The sequence below is a fragment of the Amia ocellicauda genome, chromosome 17, assembly GCF_036373705.1.
Source record: "Amia ocellicauda isolate fAmiCal2 chromosome 17, fAmiCal2.hap1, whole genome shotgun sequence".
Classification (NCBI taxonomy): domain Eukaryota; kingdom Metazoa; phylum Chordata; class Actinopteri; order Amiiformes; family Amiidae; genus Amia; species Amia ocellicauda.
The window spans coordinates 14,355,347-14,373,416 of record NC_089866.1 but is presented as its reverse complement, the minus strand read 5'-3'; the positions used below and the strand labels follow the sequence as shown (position 1 = coordinate 14,373,416).

The window sequence follows — 18,070 nt, the reverse complement described above, 5'->3', positions numbered from 1 at the left end:
TGAATGAAGAGAGTGTGAGAGAAAAGGAAGAGAGGGAGAAGCTGAGAGTGAGTGAATGTGTCTCTCTCTCTGCGTTACAACATACAGTTCTATCCCCCCCTCAAGACTATGATAGCTGCTTTCTGTTCTTCTGTTTCTGTCTGTCAAATTCAAAGTGCTTTATTGACATGATCAGTATTAAGTAAAGGGACAAATGTCAGTGTTTGGTTCTCAGGGAAGGGAGGGGGTGAGAAAGGGACAGGGGTGTGGGGAGGGGGGGCTTTGAGAAGTGGACAGCTGACTGACTGGAAACTCCCAGCTGCTCCCCCATTCCCCTGGCCATGAGACTGTACAGTGTGAGTGCAGTGTGTCTTTGAGTGAATGTGAGAGTGTAGTGAGTGTACAACGTGTTTGTGTGTGTACACAGAGTGTGTACTGTGTGTGTATATAAGCAGAGTGAGGCAGACTTGCTCCCTCAATCTTCACCATGGACACAGTCATCCGTGCTGCCTCTCTCCTGTTGCTTCTGCTGTTTGGTAAGACTGCATCTCTCTCTCTCTCTCTCTCTCTCTCTGTCCCTGAGAGTGTGTGTGTGCGTCTCTCTCTCTCTCTCTCTCTCTCTGTCCTGAAGTGTCTCTGTTTTCTCTGTGACACTCTTCTTCTTACACTCCTGCTTATTTCTCTTTTACTCTGGGAGTCTGAGTCCAAGGCCAAGAACAAATAGATTTTCACATTGCCTGTGTGTAAATTAACCCTTTTCCTCACTGTCTCTGATTCATTCCACCTCCCTCGCTCCCTCTGTGGCGCAGTGAGTGGGGTGCAGCTCGCCCCCCCTCCCCGAGCACTCTGGCAGTTTGGGAAGATGATCAGTTGCGTCCAGCCATCCCGCAATCCGCTGGACTACAATGACTATGGCTGCTGGTGTGGCTTTGGGGGGAAGGGGCCCCCCGTGGACACTGTGGACAGGTGAGGGAGCCAGGTGAGGGAGCCAGGGGTGGGGTTAGTGTATTGGTTGGTTGACCTTCTCTCCTTCTCTGCCTTCTCTCTCAGTTCACTTTCAGTTCAATTCAAGCTTTATGGGCATGAACAGTTCACATAAATGAAGGGCAAACATGAAATAACTGGAAAGTGTGTGTATATACACGCACAGATGTTTCAATTGCAGATATCGATATAAATGTACAGTAATTTAATTAATTTAGTCCTTTCTCTCTCTATCGGTTTAAATTTAAAATTCAAAAAGCTTTATTGACATGCCAAGTTACCACAAATGTTACCAAATAAAACCAATCTGTCTCTCAGCTGCTGTAACACTCATGACCTCTGCTATCGGGCGAGTCACAAGCTGCCCGCCTGTCGCCCCCTGGTGGACATATCCTACATCAAACTGTACAACTACAGCTGCAACGCACAGGTGGTCTCCTGCACCAGTGAGTTCACACAGAGCCCGCATTGCAGGGGGGTGTGGTGGTGAAGTGTGGTGTTGTGTCTGCAGTACAGAGTGTGTGTGTAGTTTGCCAGCAGTGTCTCTGTCCCTCAGGCTCCAATGATGAGTGCCAGGCGGCCGTGTGCGAGTGTGACCGAGCCGCCGCCCACTGCTTTGCCCTTGCGACCTACGACCCCAGCAACAAGAACCTAGACAAACGGCAGCGCTGCACTGCCTGAGGTGCTGCACCCCCACACCCCTCTCTCCCTCTGCACGGTCTCTCCCCTCCTCTCCACCTATCTGCTGCAGTCTGTGGTGGCAGTGTGTTGACCAGTGTCTCCCCTGTCCTGCTGAACTAGGACAATAATGCAATAAAGTCTGATAGCCTCACTACAAACCTGTTTGATGCTGTGTCTCTCTCAGTGACTGTAAAACATGGTCAAATATGATAAGTGTACTGTATATTTTTACCATGCTACAGGACACTGAAGTATAGTATACACACATTGCTGCATTGCATTGCATTACATATTGCTTTGCTGTTGGTATGAGTTTGTCTAATTCAGTTATCTGGCAACACAAACACCATTAGGGTAGCAACGAAGATTATGTTTTTGACGTTGATCACGAAGTGTGTAAAGCTGGTTATAACATTGTAGCGTAAGGTACACTTACACATTTCAATTAAAGAAGTGAATTTATAGTATCACCTTATCACGAATTCTGGAATCTTGTAGAACTCAATTTCCATAATAATTGGACGCAGAAACCAATTCCGAAAAATATAAATTGTCAAATTTATTAAAAACAAAGACTAAATGTAGCACTACACTAATTATACAAAAGGGAAAAACTAATTAAAATTCAACTCTAGATCAACAAATCAAAGACAAATCACTTCCGTGACCAAATCAAAGACCATGGAATTACATATGATAACACAAATCGTTAAACAAAAAAGGTTATAAACACATTGACTACAATACCAGTTAGTAAGACGAAGGTGAGTCTCTCATTAGTATTGTTAGTCGGACATCAAATAACTACGCAGGTCAGTATTTATGTCAGGTAACTTCTCATTATATATATATCAGTCTCATTTACGTTTAGGTGCCAAGAAAGATCCTATCATTACTTGTTACCACAATTTCCCTTAACTGATTATTATTCAATGATTAAGGATAGGCAGGGCCACCAATAATCTAATGTCTATTAACGTGTGTTAATTTCAGACTAAAACAGTTAAACAGGAATGAGAAGATATTTCTCGGCGTTGACAGATTTTATTTCTAAAATTGTCAACAAAACAGTTTAATGCAACACACATTTATATTTAAGAAAACTAAATGATATTACACATTCTAGAGTTATGAATCACAGATTAACATTTCTAATTGATTTCTCAAATGTCATGAATCACAAACTCCAAACTGTTAAACTTATCTGAACTTCGTCACAGAGAGGCCTCTCTGGCTTCGGGCTCAGATAACAGCACACGAGGTCCGTGTGGTTTGGAACAAAGGCAGTCCGGTTCGGCTTTGTCCAAGAACTTCCACTCAGTCGATGCACCTGGAAGTTGGGGTTTCACGAAACAGTCTTTTCCAAACAGATTTTCCACTGGTTTGAAGGCTCCAAGGATGTGCACAAAATCTTCTTTGTAAGCAGGGTTTCCACCGTAGTTACTTGAAGACAAAGTCTTTGAGGAAACCAGGGCCCTGTTTGGTTCCAAGGGTCAAGTTTCTTAAGACTCAAATAGCTATTTAAATGACTGAACACTTTCGTATACAGTCGACTTAGTCAATTGTCCAGCTGTAAAACTCCACTGATCAGGTGGGCACAGGCGGGCAGCGCAGTCTGTAAAGTTCTTTATTTAATAAAGTCCTTTAAAAGAATTCTTCGTACGACTCAATCTCCTTCTCACAGTTTAACTCTTCTGTTGTTGGCAAAGACTTGGTTGGTTTCTGGTTCCGGTTCTGGCAACAGAGCTACAGGTTGAGCTGTGGCAGCGAGTTACTGGTTCAGATAAGTGAGAGAGAGAGATGCCGTGCGCTGCCCTTTATACGCCTGTCAGATCAATAGGTGATTGGTTCTTGAGTTTGTGAGATTGGATTTCGGTTTCAGCCCCCAGTGTCCTATTGGAGGGGGGCTTGATTTATGACTGATGTCAATCCATGCCATCTTTTGGAAATGCTGGTTGGCCCGGGTTCGTAGCTCTGTGTCAGGATTTCGGCTCTCGTCCACTTCAAATAGTTTTTATTACCTACAGGCCCCTTTCCCCAGACATCTCACAGCAGGATTCCAAGCTATTTGGCCCATTCTCGGTGCCATCCTCCCAAGACTGCCACTTTGATGTAAACCAGTTCCCAGCTGATGAGTTAAGGAAATCTGATAACTTTGGGGGGAGAGGTCTTGTTTAGATCAGTGCTTCAGCTCAGGGCTAAAATGCTCTTATCAAAATACACCCATCATAATGCTACAACATGACATCACATAGTAGTAGTAGTGTGAGTAGGAGTCTGCTCTTCCCCTGGCCTGCAGGGGTGTGCAGACAGGGCGCAGTGACACAGACCTGTGCATATGCAGCTGGGCTGTGTGTGAGATGACCAGCGCACCGTCCTGACCAGAGTGAAATACTGTCGCTGTCATTGAGTTTATTGATGATCACACCACAGAGGGTGGTGCTTGTCCATACAGGACAACTGTAGGGTTTTTCTGAGAAAATCTGTATGTCATTACAATCTTGGCCCCTCACCCCCTTGGGTCCCTGCATGATCAGCACCCCCAGCCCAAGGCCAGCGCTGGTTATCTCAGTGTTTCCCTGCTGTCTTATCTGGGCCTTCAGCCTCGGCCTTTGACTCTTTTTTCCACAGCCAAAAATACCAGAGCAGGGCTATGACTTCCCTGGGGGGGGCGATTGTGTGCCTGGAGCTGCACATCTGTGTTGCTGTATGCATGTGCACACTTCGTGCTGTGTGCGTGTGTGTGTGTGTTTATCGTTTTTGTGTGTTCATTGTATCCATGTTGATATGCATCTGTTGTATATCTGAGCTTGTCATAGCAAAGTGTGTGTGTGTGTTTGTTGTGTCCATGTGTTGTGTATGTGTTGTGTTCACGTAAGGTACATGTGTGTGTGAGTTGGGTCCACATGTGTTGTGTGTATGTGTGTGTTTTGTCCACCTGTCCCGTGTTTATCTGTGTGTCTCCGCCCCCCTGCTCAAGGCCGCAGTGCTGTATAAACTCCCCCAGCCCCTGTCCAGGGCTGTCTCTCCCTCTGAGCCTCTGCTGCACTCAGGCCTGCATCATGAAGACCCTGCTGATCTTGAGCGCCGTGCTGTGTGCTGGTGAGAGACGACATCATCCCCTGACACTCTGACACCGAACTGGCCAGTCTGTGTATCTGTGTCCTTGCTGCTGCAGTGACAGGAGAGCACCAGCAGAGGGTGCCAGCAGCACCTGACATCTGCCTGACACCTGACATCTGCACCTGACATCGCTCTCTCTCTATCTATCTCTTAGTGCTATGTGATAACCAACGTGCTCTGTGGCAGTTCAGGAATATGATCCTGTGTGTGATGCCCTCCAGCTGGCCGGCCTTCGACTTCGCTGACTATGGCTGCTACTGCGGGCTGGGCGGCTCGGGCACACCTGTGGATGAACTGGACAAGTGAGACAGACGGGGAGAGAGGGAGAGGGGGGCAGACAGCAAGTTAGAGCTGAGACCGGGAAAGGGAGAGATGCTGTGAAAGTTTACGCAGTGTGTGTGTCTATGTGTGTCTCTCTGTCTGTGTGTGCCTTTGTGTGTCTCTCTATGTTTCTGTTTTTCTGTTTGTGTGCACACGTCTCTTTCTCTCTGTGGGTCTCTGTGTCCCTATCTCTGCGTGTCTCACTGTATGTCCATTTGTTTGTGTGTCTGTGTCTCTGTGTGTGTGTGTCTCTGTCTGTCTCTCTATGTTTCTGTGTGTATTTCTGTTTTTCTGCTTGTGTGCATGTCTCTTTCTGTCTGTGGGTCTCACTGTATGCCCCTCTGTTTGTGTGTCTGTGTCTCTGTGCGTCTCTGTGTGTCTGCATGTCTAGGTGCTGTGAGATACATGACAAGTGCTACAATGCTGCGATGTCACACAACTCCTGCTGGCCGATCTTTGACAACCCCTACACTGAGATCTACTCCTACACCTGCGATGACCCCAACGACATCATCACCTGTTCAGGTAGGGCTGGTGCAACAGGGGGCGCTGTGGAGCTCTCCCCTGCCTGGAGCACAAAATACCCTAATGCGCACAGCACAAGTACAGCACAACACAACACAAAAACACAACACAAGACACTATAGCTCTGTGTTTGTAAACCTGCACTGATCTCTTCTCCCTCTCTCAGAGAACAATGACCCGTGTGAGAAGTTTATCTGTGAGTGTGACCGACAGGCGGCCTTATGCTTCAGCACTGCAGGGTACAGCGAGGAGAACAAGAACCTGCCCAGTGACCGCTGCAAGTGACCCCCCCTCCGGCACTTCCTCCTTCTCCTGCACTGTCACTGCCCCCTCCCTGTCTGTGTTAAGTTATTAGTCCTGCTGACAGTGTGTACTGTGTGATATTTGTGTAGCTGTGTGGCTGGGGCTGGGTTTATATAATCACAATAAACCATTGAGCACAAACCAGTGGCTCTGCAGTGTTTCCCTCCTTTACCCTTTCTCCCTCCAACCCACCCTCCCTCTTCCTCTCTCTCTCTCCCTCACCCTGTCTGTCTAGCCATCTAACTGTTCGTCTGTCTGTCCGCCCATCTGTTTGTCTGTCTGTCTGAAATATATTCTGTAGGTTTATTCAGTTTCATTTTATATTACACATCAGGCATGCTTACATTACACTGCAATATTACCCGACACATACTCATGTTACATTAGCGAACTGATCAGTCTGTCATTCCCTGGCAGTCAAACCACTTGACATTGTTACAATTCTGAGCACAAAACTCCCTGCACAGAGCATTGGGATTGTGATGGTGTTTGTGTAGGTGTTGTGTTTGTTTGTGACGAAGCAGCTTTAGTCTACGCTCCCTCTCTACAGAGATTAGGATTAAAAGATGGACTTCTATACTTTTATGCTCGCGTACAAAACATGCATAAAGCGTGCATAGGGAAATATGTATCAGGTATGAACAGGTAGTTTACATACATTTTTCAATGATATGCAATAATTTGTGTATAGTTAGAAGATAGAAGATTTAGTGTGGCGACAAACGCAGAGCAATTGTTTTATTACAGAAACCATTGTTATTACTTTTATGTAAATACGAGCAGGATGTATGGGGTGCACACCTTCATTGGTGCAAGTTTCATATAAAGACAGAACAAAGGTTTAATGGATAAATGTTATTGTTTGTTCATTTAAAACAAAGCCTCACGTTTTATAACATATGTAAAGTTACTTCGACAGGAGACTCCCGATACATACAGCTTCACAAGTCTCCTGTACTCTATATTGGCAGGGATGCCAGTGCATATACATGTTGGGAAGAGCACATTCTTGTGGAGGGAGGTGTTAAACCTGTCTTGGTATTTTCTATATGTGCTTCTCTAGGTTATGTATTTACATAAATATGTTTTTATTTATTTATATACTCATATGCAATAATAAAACTGTACTGTGCTGTTTTCTGTTTTATATGAATAACTGTGCAACACTATCTATCTGGTCTCTTTCTCTAATGGTTTAGCTGCGGAGGAGTTAGACACATCCTCAACTATAAAAGGGTCAGTGTGGTGGTTACAGGGAAGTGGAAGGTCTGACTTTAACTGAGGCCTTATTGGAGATTCTGTATATGTGTATTATGATCTCTTTCTTTCTTTCTTTCTTTCTTTCTTTCTTTCTTTCTTTCTTTCTTTCTTGTGACAGGGTTGTGGTGGTGTTGTGTTGGCAGTGAGGCGGGGGGAGCTGTGCATGGCAGTGCAGCTCCCAGGTAGCAAGGGGCGCTCTGCTCTAATGCAACTGCTTCTCGCAGGCGTAGCGGGACCGTGTCGTGCAGGGCCCATCGTTCCAGTCGGCAGTTTCTAATGAGAAGCTGTGGAACTGCACGCAGTCCTCGCCCGCCAACCCCACATGCTCCCAGTCATCGGGCTGCCCCACGTCCCAGAAACTACAGAGGGCAGGAAGGAGAGAGAAAGAGAGAGAGGGGGGGAGTGAGAGACAAGGAGAGTGAGAAAATGGGAGAGAGAGAAGAACTGGTAAGAGGGGGAGAAGGGTAGAGACAGTCCCTACCCCCACTTCCCTGGTTCCCTAGCATACACCCCGCCTCTTACTGTGGGGTGTCGTTGTAGGCTGTGCCATCCACCCACTCCCACTCAGATTCCTTGTTCTTGTCCGTCAGCCCGATCCAGAAGGACTGTCTGGGCAGCTTCTCCAGCCAGCTGGCAAAGAAATGCTGAGGAGAGAGGGAGAGTATACTAGATGGGGAGAGGGACAGGTAGCCACTGCAGACACACCTGCTCCATATATACATACCAGCTAATCTGTTCATTCTGCACAAACCTTTCCTCTGTACCTCCTGACTGCTCACCCCTCGCCTCCTCCCTGCTCACCTGCTCCTGCTCAGTGTTGATGACCACCAGGTGTGCTCCCTGCTCGACACAGGCAGCCTCTGCGTTATGCCAGTTCATCTTTTCACTGGACAGCAGGTAACAGCCTCTCTCCCATTGCTCCCAGCCTTCCGCACACTCACCTACACAGAGAGAGAGAGACAGAGTGAGAGAGAGGGAAAGAAGGAGAGATACAGAGACAGAGTTAAAGAAGGGGAAAGACAGAATCAGATTCTGAGAAAAATTTGATGGGGGAGTGTGTGAGAAAGAGAGAGACTTTGAATGCCACACAGCACTGCAATGTGAAGTGATGCCCCCAGACAGAGCGCCCTCAGCACCCTGGCACAGCGTTTCAGCGACCAGAGTCAGAACCAGTGCATGAACAATGGGCTCCAACATCAACCATGTTGCCCAGGAAATGAAAGCTGAATACATCGGGAAATGGCATGAAGACACTCTACAGCAACACAAGATGGGAGTGCCACCGCAGCCTGCAGAGGGACTACAGCCTGGATCAGTACCGGACAACAATAAAAGACTCCTAAAATACTGAGCCGCTAACACTCTCAGACATGTATTTATCTATTGCACCCCATCAGAACATAAGAACATAAGTTTACAAACGAGAGGACGCCATTCGACCCCTTGTGCTCGTTTGGTGTCCATTAATAACTGAGTGATCCAAGGATCCTATCCAGTCTATTTTTGAATGTTCCCAAGTTTTCAGCTTCAACCACATCGCTGGGGAGTTTGTTCAGATTGTGACGCCTCTCTGTGTGAAGAAGTGTTGCCTGTTATCCGTCTTGAATGCCTTGAAGCCCAATTTCCATTTGTGTCCCTGGGTGCGTGTGTCCCTGCAGATCTGGAAAAGTTCCTCTGATTTGATATGGCCTTTCATGATTTTGAAGACTTGAATCAAGTCCCCACGTAGTCTCCTCTGTTCCAGGGTGAAAAGGTTCAGTTCCTCAGTCTCTCAGTAGGACATTCCCTTCAGACCTGGAATAAGTCTGGTTGCTCTCCTCTGAACTGCCTCTAGAGCAGCAATATCCTTCTTGAAGTGTGGAGCCCAGAACTGTCCACAGTATCCAGATGAGCTCTAACTAGTGCATTGTACAGTCTGAAGATTATGCCCTTGTTCTCAATTCTACACTTTTGACAATATACCCTAACATTTTGTTTGCCTTTTGTATTGCGTCACCACATTGTTTGGATGGGGAAAGTGAGGAGTCTACGTAGACTCCTAGATCTGTCTCATGCGTTACTTCTTCCAGGTCTATTCCTCCCATAATGTAATTATAGTGGAAATTTGTATTGCCTCCATGTAATACCTTGCACGTGTCCACATTGAATTTCATTTGCCAGGTGTCGGCCCACAGCTGAATATTCCCTAAGTCCCTTTGAATAACTGATCAGTTTTGTCCCCTTTCTTGTGGATTGGTATGACATTTGCTGTCTTCCAGTCAGTTGGCACATCCCCTGTTCTAAGTGTTATTTGGAAAATTTCAGTTAGCGGCCTATAAATAATTTCCCTCATATTTTTAAGTACTGTTGGAAATATACCATCTGGCCCAGGTGATTTGTTTGTTTTTAATTCTGCTAGTCCCTCTAGTACCTCCTCCTCATTTATCCTGATCTCTCTCAGGGTTTGACTGGACTGATTGTTAACCTGTGGCATGTTATCTGTTTTTTCTTTTGTAAAAACCTCTGTGAAATACTCATTTAGAACATCTTGTTCATTTTCTAAGATTCTTCAATTTTTGCACTTTATCTGTTTCACTTCCTCCTTTATTGACCTCTTGCTGTTGTAGTATTGAAAAAAGTTCTTTGCATTAGTATTAGCTATGTTTCTTTTTATTTCCCTCTTTGCTTTCCTGATCCCTTTCTTAACACCTCTTTGCAGTTCTATATATTCTTTGTATTTTGTTTCGTCTCATTTTCTTTCTCTTGATATTTTTTTTTTGCATACTTCTATTAAAACATTTTGGCCACTGTTTTTTGGTCCTCAATTTGCTAAGTTTTGGTACAAATTTCTCCTGAGCCTCAAGTAGTATATTCTTAAAATATAACCATCCATTTTCAACTGACTCTGTATCCAATGTGCTCCAGTCTACCTCTTCTAAGTGCGCCTCATACCTTCAGGGTTTGCTTTTCTAAAATTGTAGACCATGGTTTTACACTTGGTCATTGATTTTTTAAAGTATGCCTCAAAGCTAACCATATTGTGATCGCAGTTTGCCATTGGTTTACTAACTAGTATCCCTCTGACTCTATCTTGGTCAATTGAAAAGATCAGATCAATGCATGCGCTCTCTCTGATTGGTTCCCTGACAAACTGAGTTAGAAAGCAGTCATTTACCATCTCAACCATTTCTATTTCTGCTTCTGTAGTCCCAACCGGGATTTCCCAGTCTATGTTTGGGAACTTGAAATCCCCCATTATAACAGCCACATCCTTGCTACATGCAGTCCTGATTACATTGTACAATGCAACATCTTGCCCTTTTTCTTGAGCACTGGAGCTCTATGTGAAAGCTTTGGCAATACCAATGTCACTTTGTCATGCAACTGAACCTTTTTTTTGTTTGAATTGAGTGCTATGGTTGGTCAAAACTCACTGGAGTGTTCGAGAAGTGTGGTCAGATTCTCAGGCTTGGATTTCTTAATTGAGAGGAGGAGGAGCTTGACGTCTGAGACCTCCTGCTGCACCTGAGAAACTGAGAGGGAGGGAGAGAGGAGTCATTGTTAGAACCAGTGTATTTTAGTATGGTCAGTGTGATCAGTGTTGTAGTCAGTGTGTTTCTCACACTTGAGTCCAGTGATCAGTAGCAGCAGCAGCAGCAGGGCGAGGAGACCACTGTACAGCACATAGCCCCAGCGCCGGCCTGCAGGGAGAGAGTGGAGAGGGAGTGCAGTGGGGGGGGAGGTGAGACAAGGTGAAGGTTGGAAAGAGTTAGACTCTGTCATTCCAGAATATGCACTGTGTTGTGTTGTGCCTATAATACTTTAAATATAATATTTTGTTGATGATTATTGATAGAATACATTATTTAATGTATTTGTATTAATAGGGCTCAAATTATTGAAAATATATTAGCGATCACTATTGTTAAACAAATGCAAGATATGATGTAGCAAACCTGCAATACATATGACAGACAAATACTGAATATCCATTCAGACACGGTCTACAGCAGCACCTGGTTGATAGGAAGTATGGTGCAGGTTACATGAAACATGGCTAGAAATTGACGCACAAATATAGATAAGTTTCATAAAGAATATGAAAATATATTGCTATGTATATATACAGTATTGTGCAAAAGTGTTAGGCAGGTGTGAAAAAAATGCTGTAAAGTAAGAATGCTTTCAAAAGTAGACATGATAATAGATTATATTTATCAATTAACTAAATGCAAAGTGAGTGAACAGAAGAAAAATCTAAATCAAATCCATATTTGGTGTGATCACCCTTTGCCTTCAATACAGCATCAATTCTTCTAGGTAGTGGGGGTTGATAAGGAAGAGCATAGGGGTTCCTCTGTTAGACGCGGTGGAGCAGCTGGCTTCCTCTCAGCAGGTCTTTCCACAGCAGGGGGCTTGGCAAGACGCACAGGTTATAGTTGTCAAATGTTAACGCCGGGTTTCAGGAGACTATCCCCAAAGTGGGAATGGATAGCTGCATGGCAGCAGTGGTCTCTTCCATGTGGGCTTCTTCCTCATTAGTGGGATGCAATCTGAGGACGTCCCACTGTGCATTTGTTGGGCAATGCCTCCACAGCAAAATCACCAGCATTCACTGTATAACAGTTTGTTGCACATTGACTATTGTGCTGTGCGTCCATCCCTAGCTCTGGACAGGGCCACTAGCTGTAAGAGCCTAATTTGACAGAGTTGTGATCAGAGAGTGGGGCAGTAATCCCTGCTGGCACCGGGCTAGGGAGGCTGTCTGGCTGTGGGGCTCTTGTCCTGGTCACCCCATTTGCGCCTCTGCTCACTGGGGAGAATCACTTTTCGCTTTTGGAGAGTTATCACCTTGCAGCCTCACACCAGTCTCACTAGAGGGAGAGGGAGAGAAGTGGCCACATCCCCAAACAGCCACAGCAAATTGTACAGAAATACAGCTGTTAATAAACTTATAATATCTACTTCTTTGTCACTACATGTGTCATATTTTGTTGTTTTGTCAAATATCATGCTGTCTAATATTGTATTGTGGTGTTTATATTGCTGCAGATGGGGTCCTACAGGCTCACCTGTGTGGAAGAAGTAGCTGTTGTCATAGTGACGACTCCTTAGTTCTGAGTTTTGTAACTGGTCATAGTTGATCTCTGTGTCCATCACTGTCCCGAGAGAGAGAGAGAGAGGGGGGGGGGGGGGGGGGAGAGGGAGAGAGGGAGTGCTGAGTAGACTATAGTATAATATAGTATAGTATAGTATAGTATAGTATAGTATTGTATAGTATAGTATAGTAGGCTGTCAGGCTGTCAGTGTTTTGTGCTGCAGGAACTGCTGCTGTTGGTCAGATGTTGGAATGCAGGTGGGCTGGCTGTTCCCGCCTGGGACCCAACCCCCCCGCTGTCAGCAGGAATGTGGAGAGTGTTTGAAGAGTCTGAGGTTTTCGGTCTGTGTGTGTGTTTGAGTGTGCGTGTATTAGTGCGCATGAGAGAGAGAGAGAGAGAGTGTGTGTGTCTGTGAATTTGTGCATGTTTGTTTGTGTGTGTGTGTGTCTTGAGGGCAGTGTGCTTGGTGCTGCTGTCTGTCACGCACTGGCAGGGCCCTGTATCCATGGCGATGGTGTGAGTGCTGTGTAGTGCTCTGGGCAGCCCCGGGGCTCTGACAGGGAGCAGTGCTCGGGGGGTGGGGAGGAGGGGGGCAGGGAGCAGTGTAAACAGTGCAGAGGAGAGCACACTGCCTGGGAACAGCCAAGCCAACATGTACCTGCTGATCATTAACCCACAGTCAACACTGCCAACAGTAGCCCCTGACTGGCAGACACAGCCACTAATACATACTGACACACACACACACACATTCACTCACTAATACACACTCACTAATACATACTGACACACATACACACACACACACACGTTTGTTTTGCTATTATTATGGGGACTCTCCATAGACATAATGATTTTTATACTGTACAAACTATAGATTATGTCCCCTAACCCTAATCCTACCCTTAAACATAACAGTCACAAAAAACTTTCTGCATTTTTACATTTTCAATAAAACATCATTTAGTATGTTTTTTAAGCGATTTGACTCATGGGGACTCTAGACAAGTCCCCACAAGTCACATTTATAGCATAATAACCTTGTAATTACCAGTTTGTAACCTAAAATTAAGTCCCCATAAAGCAGGAAAACCTGCACACACTCACTCACACACACTCACTAACACACACTAACTAATACATACTGATACACACACACTCACTAACACACACTAATGCATACTTATACAGACTCACACATACACACCCTAATACAATGGCCTGTGCTGTAGGGTCTGGGGTCTGTGGTCAGTGAGGGAGAGGCCATTCGGTCAGCTTGGGTCTGTCAACTCTGCCGCTGGACTTTACTCTCCAGCAGCATCTGAGCAAAAATCACATTTCTATTCAGTTCTGCAAAGAGATGGACTGGCCAGGCCTGGGTAACAACGCAGCAAGACATGTCTCACTCTGAACACACTGAAACACACACATACTGACACAGAATGACCAGTACACTGGCCATACTGTACACACTATCCACACTGTCCACCCTGACAAACTGACACACAATGACTACACAGAACACACTGTCTGCACAATTGACACTCTTCACCCTAACACCCAGAGAATACACCTCACTGCATTGTCTCTGCACTGTCCACACTGACTGCACTGACTTCACTGACCAAACTGACCACACCACTCTGTGGCCTTGTGTCTGAGAGAGTACGCTGCAGTTCTTTCTCAGCACAGTGTCCCCTGACCACCTCCACTCCTCACCTGCCCCCTAAGTATCTGAGTTGCGCCGTGTCCTCTGGGCTGCTGTCCTTGTCCTGCCTGTTTGTCTCCTGTTGCTTCTGTGTCCTGTGTTGTCTTCCTGTCTGTCTTTCTCTGTCTGTCTCTCTTCCTCTCTCTCTCTCTATCTCTCTCCTTCTCTCTGCCTCCCTTTCCCTCTCTTTCTCTCTCTCTCAAAGTGTCCTTTGCTCCCAAATCATTCTGACTCAGAACAGAGCTGACTGACAGAGTGCCAAGAGCTGATGAAAGAAAATAATTTGTGGAAAGAAAAGTTTGTCAATGTGTGTGTGAGTTTGAGTGTGTGTGTGTATTCAATTTTTAAGGTGGCCCTGAGCTGCAAACAACAAATATAAAAAAAGAACATGGAAACATTTTCAATAGCTGAAAAAAGTAATGAGAGCATTCATATTCACATTTTCATAATCTACTGCTGTCTATCCACTTTGTGGTGACATATTAATAGAGTTAGGCCAGAATATTAATATGAATTCTTACTGAAGAAATGGCAGCAATAGCCCAGCCGGGAGTTTCCCTTCAATAACTCAGACTGGAGAGGTAGAGTGCGTTGATCAGAGAAGTTTACATACACTTCTGTTCACTCCTGAAGAGGCAAGGATGGCAGTTTTAGATGTCCAGAGGGTCTGCTCCACCTGTGTTGCTGGGGTATAGACAGTTTAGGCAGACTGTCACGTTGGCGATACATGAGGCACAATACACATACATATATATACATTTTGTTGGCATATGCGATCTTTTAGTTCCTCTTTAGCTGCAGACCTTGTAGCACACATACACTTTAAGAAAAACAACTCCATGTAAGGCATTTCTTATTGATATACAATTTTTCATAGAACTAGTTGTACCCACTTTATTGAACAAGTTCCTTTTTCCACGCAATTCTGTTTTTAACTCATGTGCACTTCCTCCTTGTGGTTGCCATGTTATTGCTGGAGACTCAGTAACCAGATGCAGCATCAAACATTTAGCAGAGTCTACACTGATCCCTGAGAATCCCGTGGTCCCCTCTATTCATATTATTTTACCCCATCTTCACTTACCACTTGTGTTTTGCCTTCATGCATTCCTTTATCCAACTGTATTGCCTCTTCTGGAGAAGCGGATCTGGTTTGACACCAGTACCCTCCCTTTCCAAGATTGCTTTTGAGAATGATGCATGCTCTCGTTTATGTTTTCAGCTGTTGTAAATGTTTCAGGTGCTGTCTTAATTTTTCATCCTTTGTAAATATTTTTTGTGTTTTTTATTTGTTATTTGCACTTTTATTTTTTCAGCTGTTTCAGATGTTTTTCATGTTTATTTTTGTTGTTTGCACTTCAGGGTTACCAATTTTGTGTGTGTGTGTTACACATTATTGTTTACATACAATTACACACTTATACAGCTGGGTTTTTACTGGAGCAATCTCGGTGCAGTACCTTACTCAAGGGTACAACAGTAATGTCGCCCACCTGGGATTGAACGCACAACCCTCAGCTTCAGATCACTCTACATTTTACAGTTCACCACATGAAGCTTTACTGTGTCTTTACCACAGTGCACCACTCTGCATTTGATCATATCTCTACTACAATGCATGCCCTACACTTTAGCATACTTTTACCATGGTGTATGTGAATAGCAAAAATTATCTGAAATCTGAAATTTTAATTAGTTATAAAAGATAATTTTGGGTTAAATCATGTACAAAATAACAAGCAACCTATTGTGTATGAGTTTCAACCACTGAAAGACATTAGGGAAATAATAGGAGTTGTGGTGCAAATGCAGAGAGAGATAGACAAGCGAGAGGCACAGAGAGCTCGGGACAGCAGGCGTAGTTTAAGAAAGACAATTTATTGGAGTCCTGTGTGTGTGTGTGTGTATGTGGGGGTGGGGGGGGGGGGCGTGGAAAGGGGTCACTGCTGGATGCGGCGGATGGACTGGATCTGGAAGGTCTGAGCATGGGAGCCCCACTCCCGCCAGTGCTTGTACTCTCCACAGTGACGGTCGCACTCTACAATGTACTGATATCCACGGTAACCCGGGTACTGGTAGCACACCCAGCTGAAAAGGAAAGACACACAGGTGGTGTTAGAGTCACAGGTAAACAGCAACAGTGATACAGTAACTATGTAACAGAGTCTCAGGATGAGGTACACAGTAACAGTGCAGTGTGACAGCATGACAGTCATTATTGACAGTGCATCAGTGTGACAGTGGTGTCTGGGCCGTAGTGGGTACTCACGCGCCCGCTTGCACACGGAAGGAGCCGACCTCGTTGTTGCACCAGCCCATGGCAGGCAGCGAGGGGTAGTCGTCGCTCAGCTCACCCTTGCGACCCAAGAAGTTCTCGCGCTCGTAAATACTCATCCGGCACTCACGGTGGTTCTGTCAGCAAAGAACATGCCATCAGCACATGGACATATGATCTACACACAACACTCAACATAAAAAACAAATGCAAGTGTGTGTTCTGCGTGTGCGTCTGTTGAGTGTGCGTGTGTGTGGCTGTCAGTGACGGACTCACAGCACAGGCGATAGGTCTGAAGGAGTTCATCCTCTCGATGTGGTAGGCATTGCTGCCACTCCAGGCATCCCAGCGTGGGTACTCCCCCCTCTCCAGCACAAACTGCTGCCCCTGGAATCGAGCATGCTCATACCCCACCCAGCTACAGCACAGAGGAGGTTGCCGGGAGAGAGAGAGAGACAGGAGGAGAGGGGGAGAAGTGGAATGAGTGAGAGGGAGAGGGAGGGGAGTAAATAGCAGAGATTAACTAACATTCAAAGAGAAATACCCTTCTCCTGCTCTCCTCTCTCCTCCTCAGCTACCTACACCCCTGACACCTCAATACTGACCCACCCACTGCCCCCACCGGCATCCCCATCCACCCTGTCCCTCTGCACCCCCCCACCCCATACTCACGCCCCGCTCTCCACCCGGAAGGAGCGCACCGTCTCGAACCCGAACTCCATGATGCTGCAGCATTCTGAGGTGAACTCATGACGCCGGCCCTGGAAACACTCCTCATCCCACACGATGATCTGGAGAGAGAGAGGGACGGGGGTAAGAGAGAGCAGTACCTGCATCAGCCACAGGAGGGAGCACTCACCACTCCTCACACTCCAATACAAACAAACTCGCACACAACTACACACAGATGCACAATATTACCCACACAAATACATACACACACAGACACACTAGATGTATAAACAAACTCTCTCATACACAGAATAACATGCAGACAGATACACAGACACACGTATAGACACACAGACTTACCTTCCAGTGGCCAGAGAACTTAGTACAATGGTGAGTCATTTTATCTGAGAAAGAGAAGAGTAATGGGATGAGAGGTGGGGAGGGAGAGAGAGTGGTAGAGAGCGGGGTTGCAGGGGTTGAGTGGACAGGGAGGAGAGGAAAACAGAAAGTTGATGGAGGAAATCAGAAAGAGGAGGAAATCAGAAAGAGTTTTGCATGTCTCTGCATCTCATTGTGTCTCTCAGTGTCTGTGTCTCTCAGTGTGTGTCTCAGTGTCTCCTAGTGTGTGTCTGTATGTCACTGTGTCTGCCAGTGTGTCTGTGTGTCTCTCAGTGTGTGTCTCTGTCTCCCAGTGTGCGTCTGCGTGTGTCTCAGTGTGTGTCTGTGTTTGAGTGTGCTGGGGCAGTGCAGGGTGGTTGTTGGGAGGCGGGAGGTACAGCTGGGGAGGGGTGGGACAGGGGGATGGTACTCACCGGTCTGCGTTGGTGCTTCGTCCTGCAGGGACAGTGTGGCAGTCTCTCGCGCTGCCCTTTTAAAGCCTCCTGTGGCAGCTGCCCGGCTCAAAGCCCCGGCTCAGCAGGGGGGCGGGGTGCACCATTGTCCCACAAACAAAGGAGCTTAATCTATAGAGACCTAACGCACAGAACTGCAGACGCCACACTATCCTCTGTCAGCACTGACCGCACCACAGTCAGCACTGACCGCAGGGCACCGCCCAGGGGGCCCCACAGGGACATGCACTGGGAGACTCCTCACACTGCCCTGAGCCAGAAGAGGGAGGGAGGAGTGCGGGGTGGGGGAGTGAAGAATAAGTGAGAGAAG

At 46.0% G+C, this 18,070-nt stretch overlaps 4 protein-coding genes across 5 annotated transcripts; 2 read left to right on the top strand and 2 right to left on the bottom strand.

The window, feature by feature from the left end:
* The first annotated feature begins 310 nt into the window (after positions 1 to 310).
* LOC136712600 (phospholipase A2-like) lies at positions 311 to 1,786 on the top strand. The gene is made up of 4 exons (XM_066689264.1): positions 311 to 515; positions 789 to 945; positions 1,282 to 1,409; positions 1,520 to 1,786. Exons 1-4 carry the CDS (start codon positions 467 to 469, stop codon positions 1,642 to 1,644), a joined length of 459 nt encoding a protein of 152 aa, XP_066545361.1. The 5' UTR covers positions 311 to 466; the 3' UTR covers positions 1,645 to 1,786.
* A 2,537-nt stretch (positions 1,787 to 4,323) lies between these two features.
* LOC136712972 (phospholipase A2, minor isoenzyme-like) lies at positions 4,324 to 6,051 on the top strand. The gene is made up of 4 exons (XM_066689845.1): positions 4,324 to 4,746; positions 4,922 to 5,069; positions 5,480 to 5,613; positions 5,780 to 6,051. Exons 1-4 carry the CDS (start codon positions 4,551 to 4,553, stop codon positions 5,896 to 5,898), a joined length of 597 nt encoding a protein of 198 aa, XP_066545942.1. The 5' UTR covers positions 4,324 to 4,550; the 3' UTR covers positions 5,899 to 6,051.
* A 705-nt stretch (positions 6,052 to 6,756) lies between these two features.
* On the bottom strand, positions 6,757 to 14,697 carry LOC136712940 (hepatic lectin). Of its 2 annotated transcripts, none has more exons than XM_066689772.1 (7): positions 14,484 to 14,697; positions 12,228 to 12,314; positions 10,779 to 10,856; positions 10,590 to 10,688; positions 7,978 to 8,117; positions 7,699 to 7,820; positions 6,757 to 7,535 (listed from the first exon to the last, which is right to left on the bottom strand). In XM_066689772.1, coding segments are annotated over exons 1-7 (684 nt in total). In that variant the 5' UTR covers positions 14,485 to 14,697; the 3' UTR covers positions 6,757 to 7,378. The 2 variants fall into 2 exon arrangements, with proteins under 2 accessions (XP_066545869.1, XP_066545870.1); XM_066689773.1 differs by lacking the exon at positions 14,484 to 14,697 and adding an exon at positions 13,974 to 14,178.
* A 1,171-nt stretch (positions 14,698 to 15,868) lies between these two features.
* Positions 15,869 to 17,802, bottom strand: cryba4 (crystallin, beta A4). Its single transcript, XM_066689096.1, has 6 exons — positions 17,722 to 17,802; positions 17,270 to 17,313; positions 16,910 to 17,028; positions 16,514 to 16,655; positions 16,232 to 16,374; positions 15,869 to 16,050 (listed from the first exon to the last, which is right to left on the bottom strand). The coding sequence occupies exons 2-6, from the start codon at positions 17,306 to 17,308 to the stop codon at positions 15,903 to 15,905; spliced, it is 591 nt and encodes a 196-aa protein (XP_066545193.1). The 5' UTR covers positions 17,309 to 17,313; positions 17,722 to 17,802; the 3' UTR covers positions 15,869 to 15,902.
* Positions 17,803 to 18,070: the final 268 nt, after the last annotated feature.

Excerpts from the sequence above, each read along its gene's own strand:
- LOC136712600 (XM_066689264.1), top strand. The coding sequence starts at position 467 with ATGGACACAGTCATCCGTGCTGCCTCTCTCCTGTTGCTTCTGCTGTTT. Across the intron at positions 516-788 it reads CCTGTTGCTTCTGCTGTTTG|TGAGTGGGGTGCAGCTCGCC; the intron begins GTAAGACTGCAT and ends TCTGTGGCGCAG. Across the intron at positions 946-1,281 it reads CCCGTGGACACTGTGGACAG|CTGCTGTAACACTCATGACC; the intron begins GTGAGGGAGCCA and ends TCTGTCTCTCAG.
- LOC136712972 (XM_066689845.1), top strand. The coding sequence starts at position 4,551 with ATGTGTTGTGTGTATGTGTGTGTTTTGTCCACCTGTCCCGTGTTTATC. Across the intron at positions 4,747-4,921 it reads GAGCGCCGTGCTGTGTGCTG|TGCTATGTGATAACCAACGT; the intron begins GTGAGAGACGAC and ends TCTATCTCTTAG. Across the intron at positions 5,614-5,779 it reads CGACATCATCACCTGTTCAG|AGAACAATGACCCGTGTGAG; the intron begins GTAGGGCTGGTG and ends TCCCTCTCTCAG.
- LOC136712940 (XM_066689772.1), bottom strand. Across the intron at positions 10,689-10,778 it reads ACTGATCACTGGACTCAAGT|TTTCTCAGGTGCAGCAGGAG; the intron begins GTGAGAAACACA and ends CCTCCCTCTCAG. Across the intron at positions 7,536-7,698 it reads GCCTACAACGACACCCCACA|TTTCTGGGACGTGGGGCAGC; the intron begins GTAAGAGGCGGG and ends TGCCCTCTGTAG.
- cryba4 (XM_066689096.1), bottom strand. The coding sequence starts at position 17,308 with ATGACTCACCATTGTACTAAGTTCTCTGGCCACTGGAAG. Across the intron at positions 16,656-16,909 it reads TTCCGGGTGGAGAGCGGGGC|CTGGGTGGGGTATGAGCATG; the intron begins GTGAGTATGGGG and ends TCTGTGCTGTAG. Across the intron at positions 16,051-16,231 it reads TTCCGTGTGCAAGCGGGCGC|CTGGGTGTGCTACCAGTACC; the intron begins GTGAGTACCCAC and ends TTTCCTTTTCAG.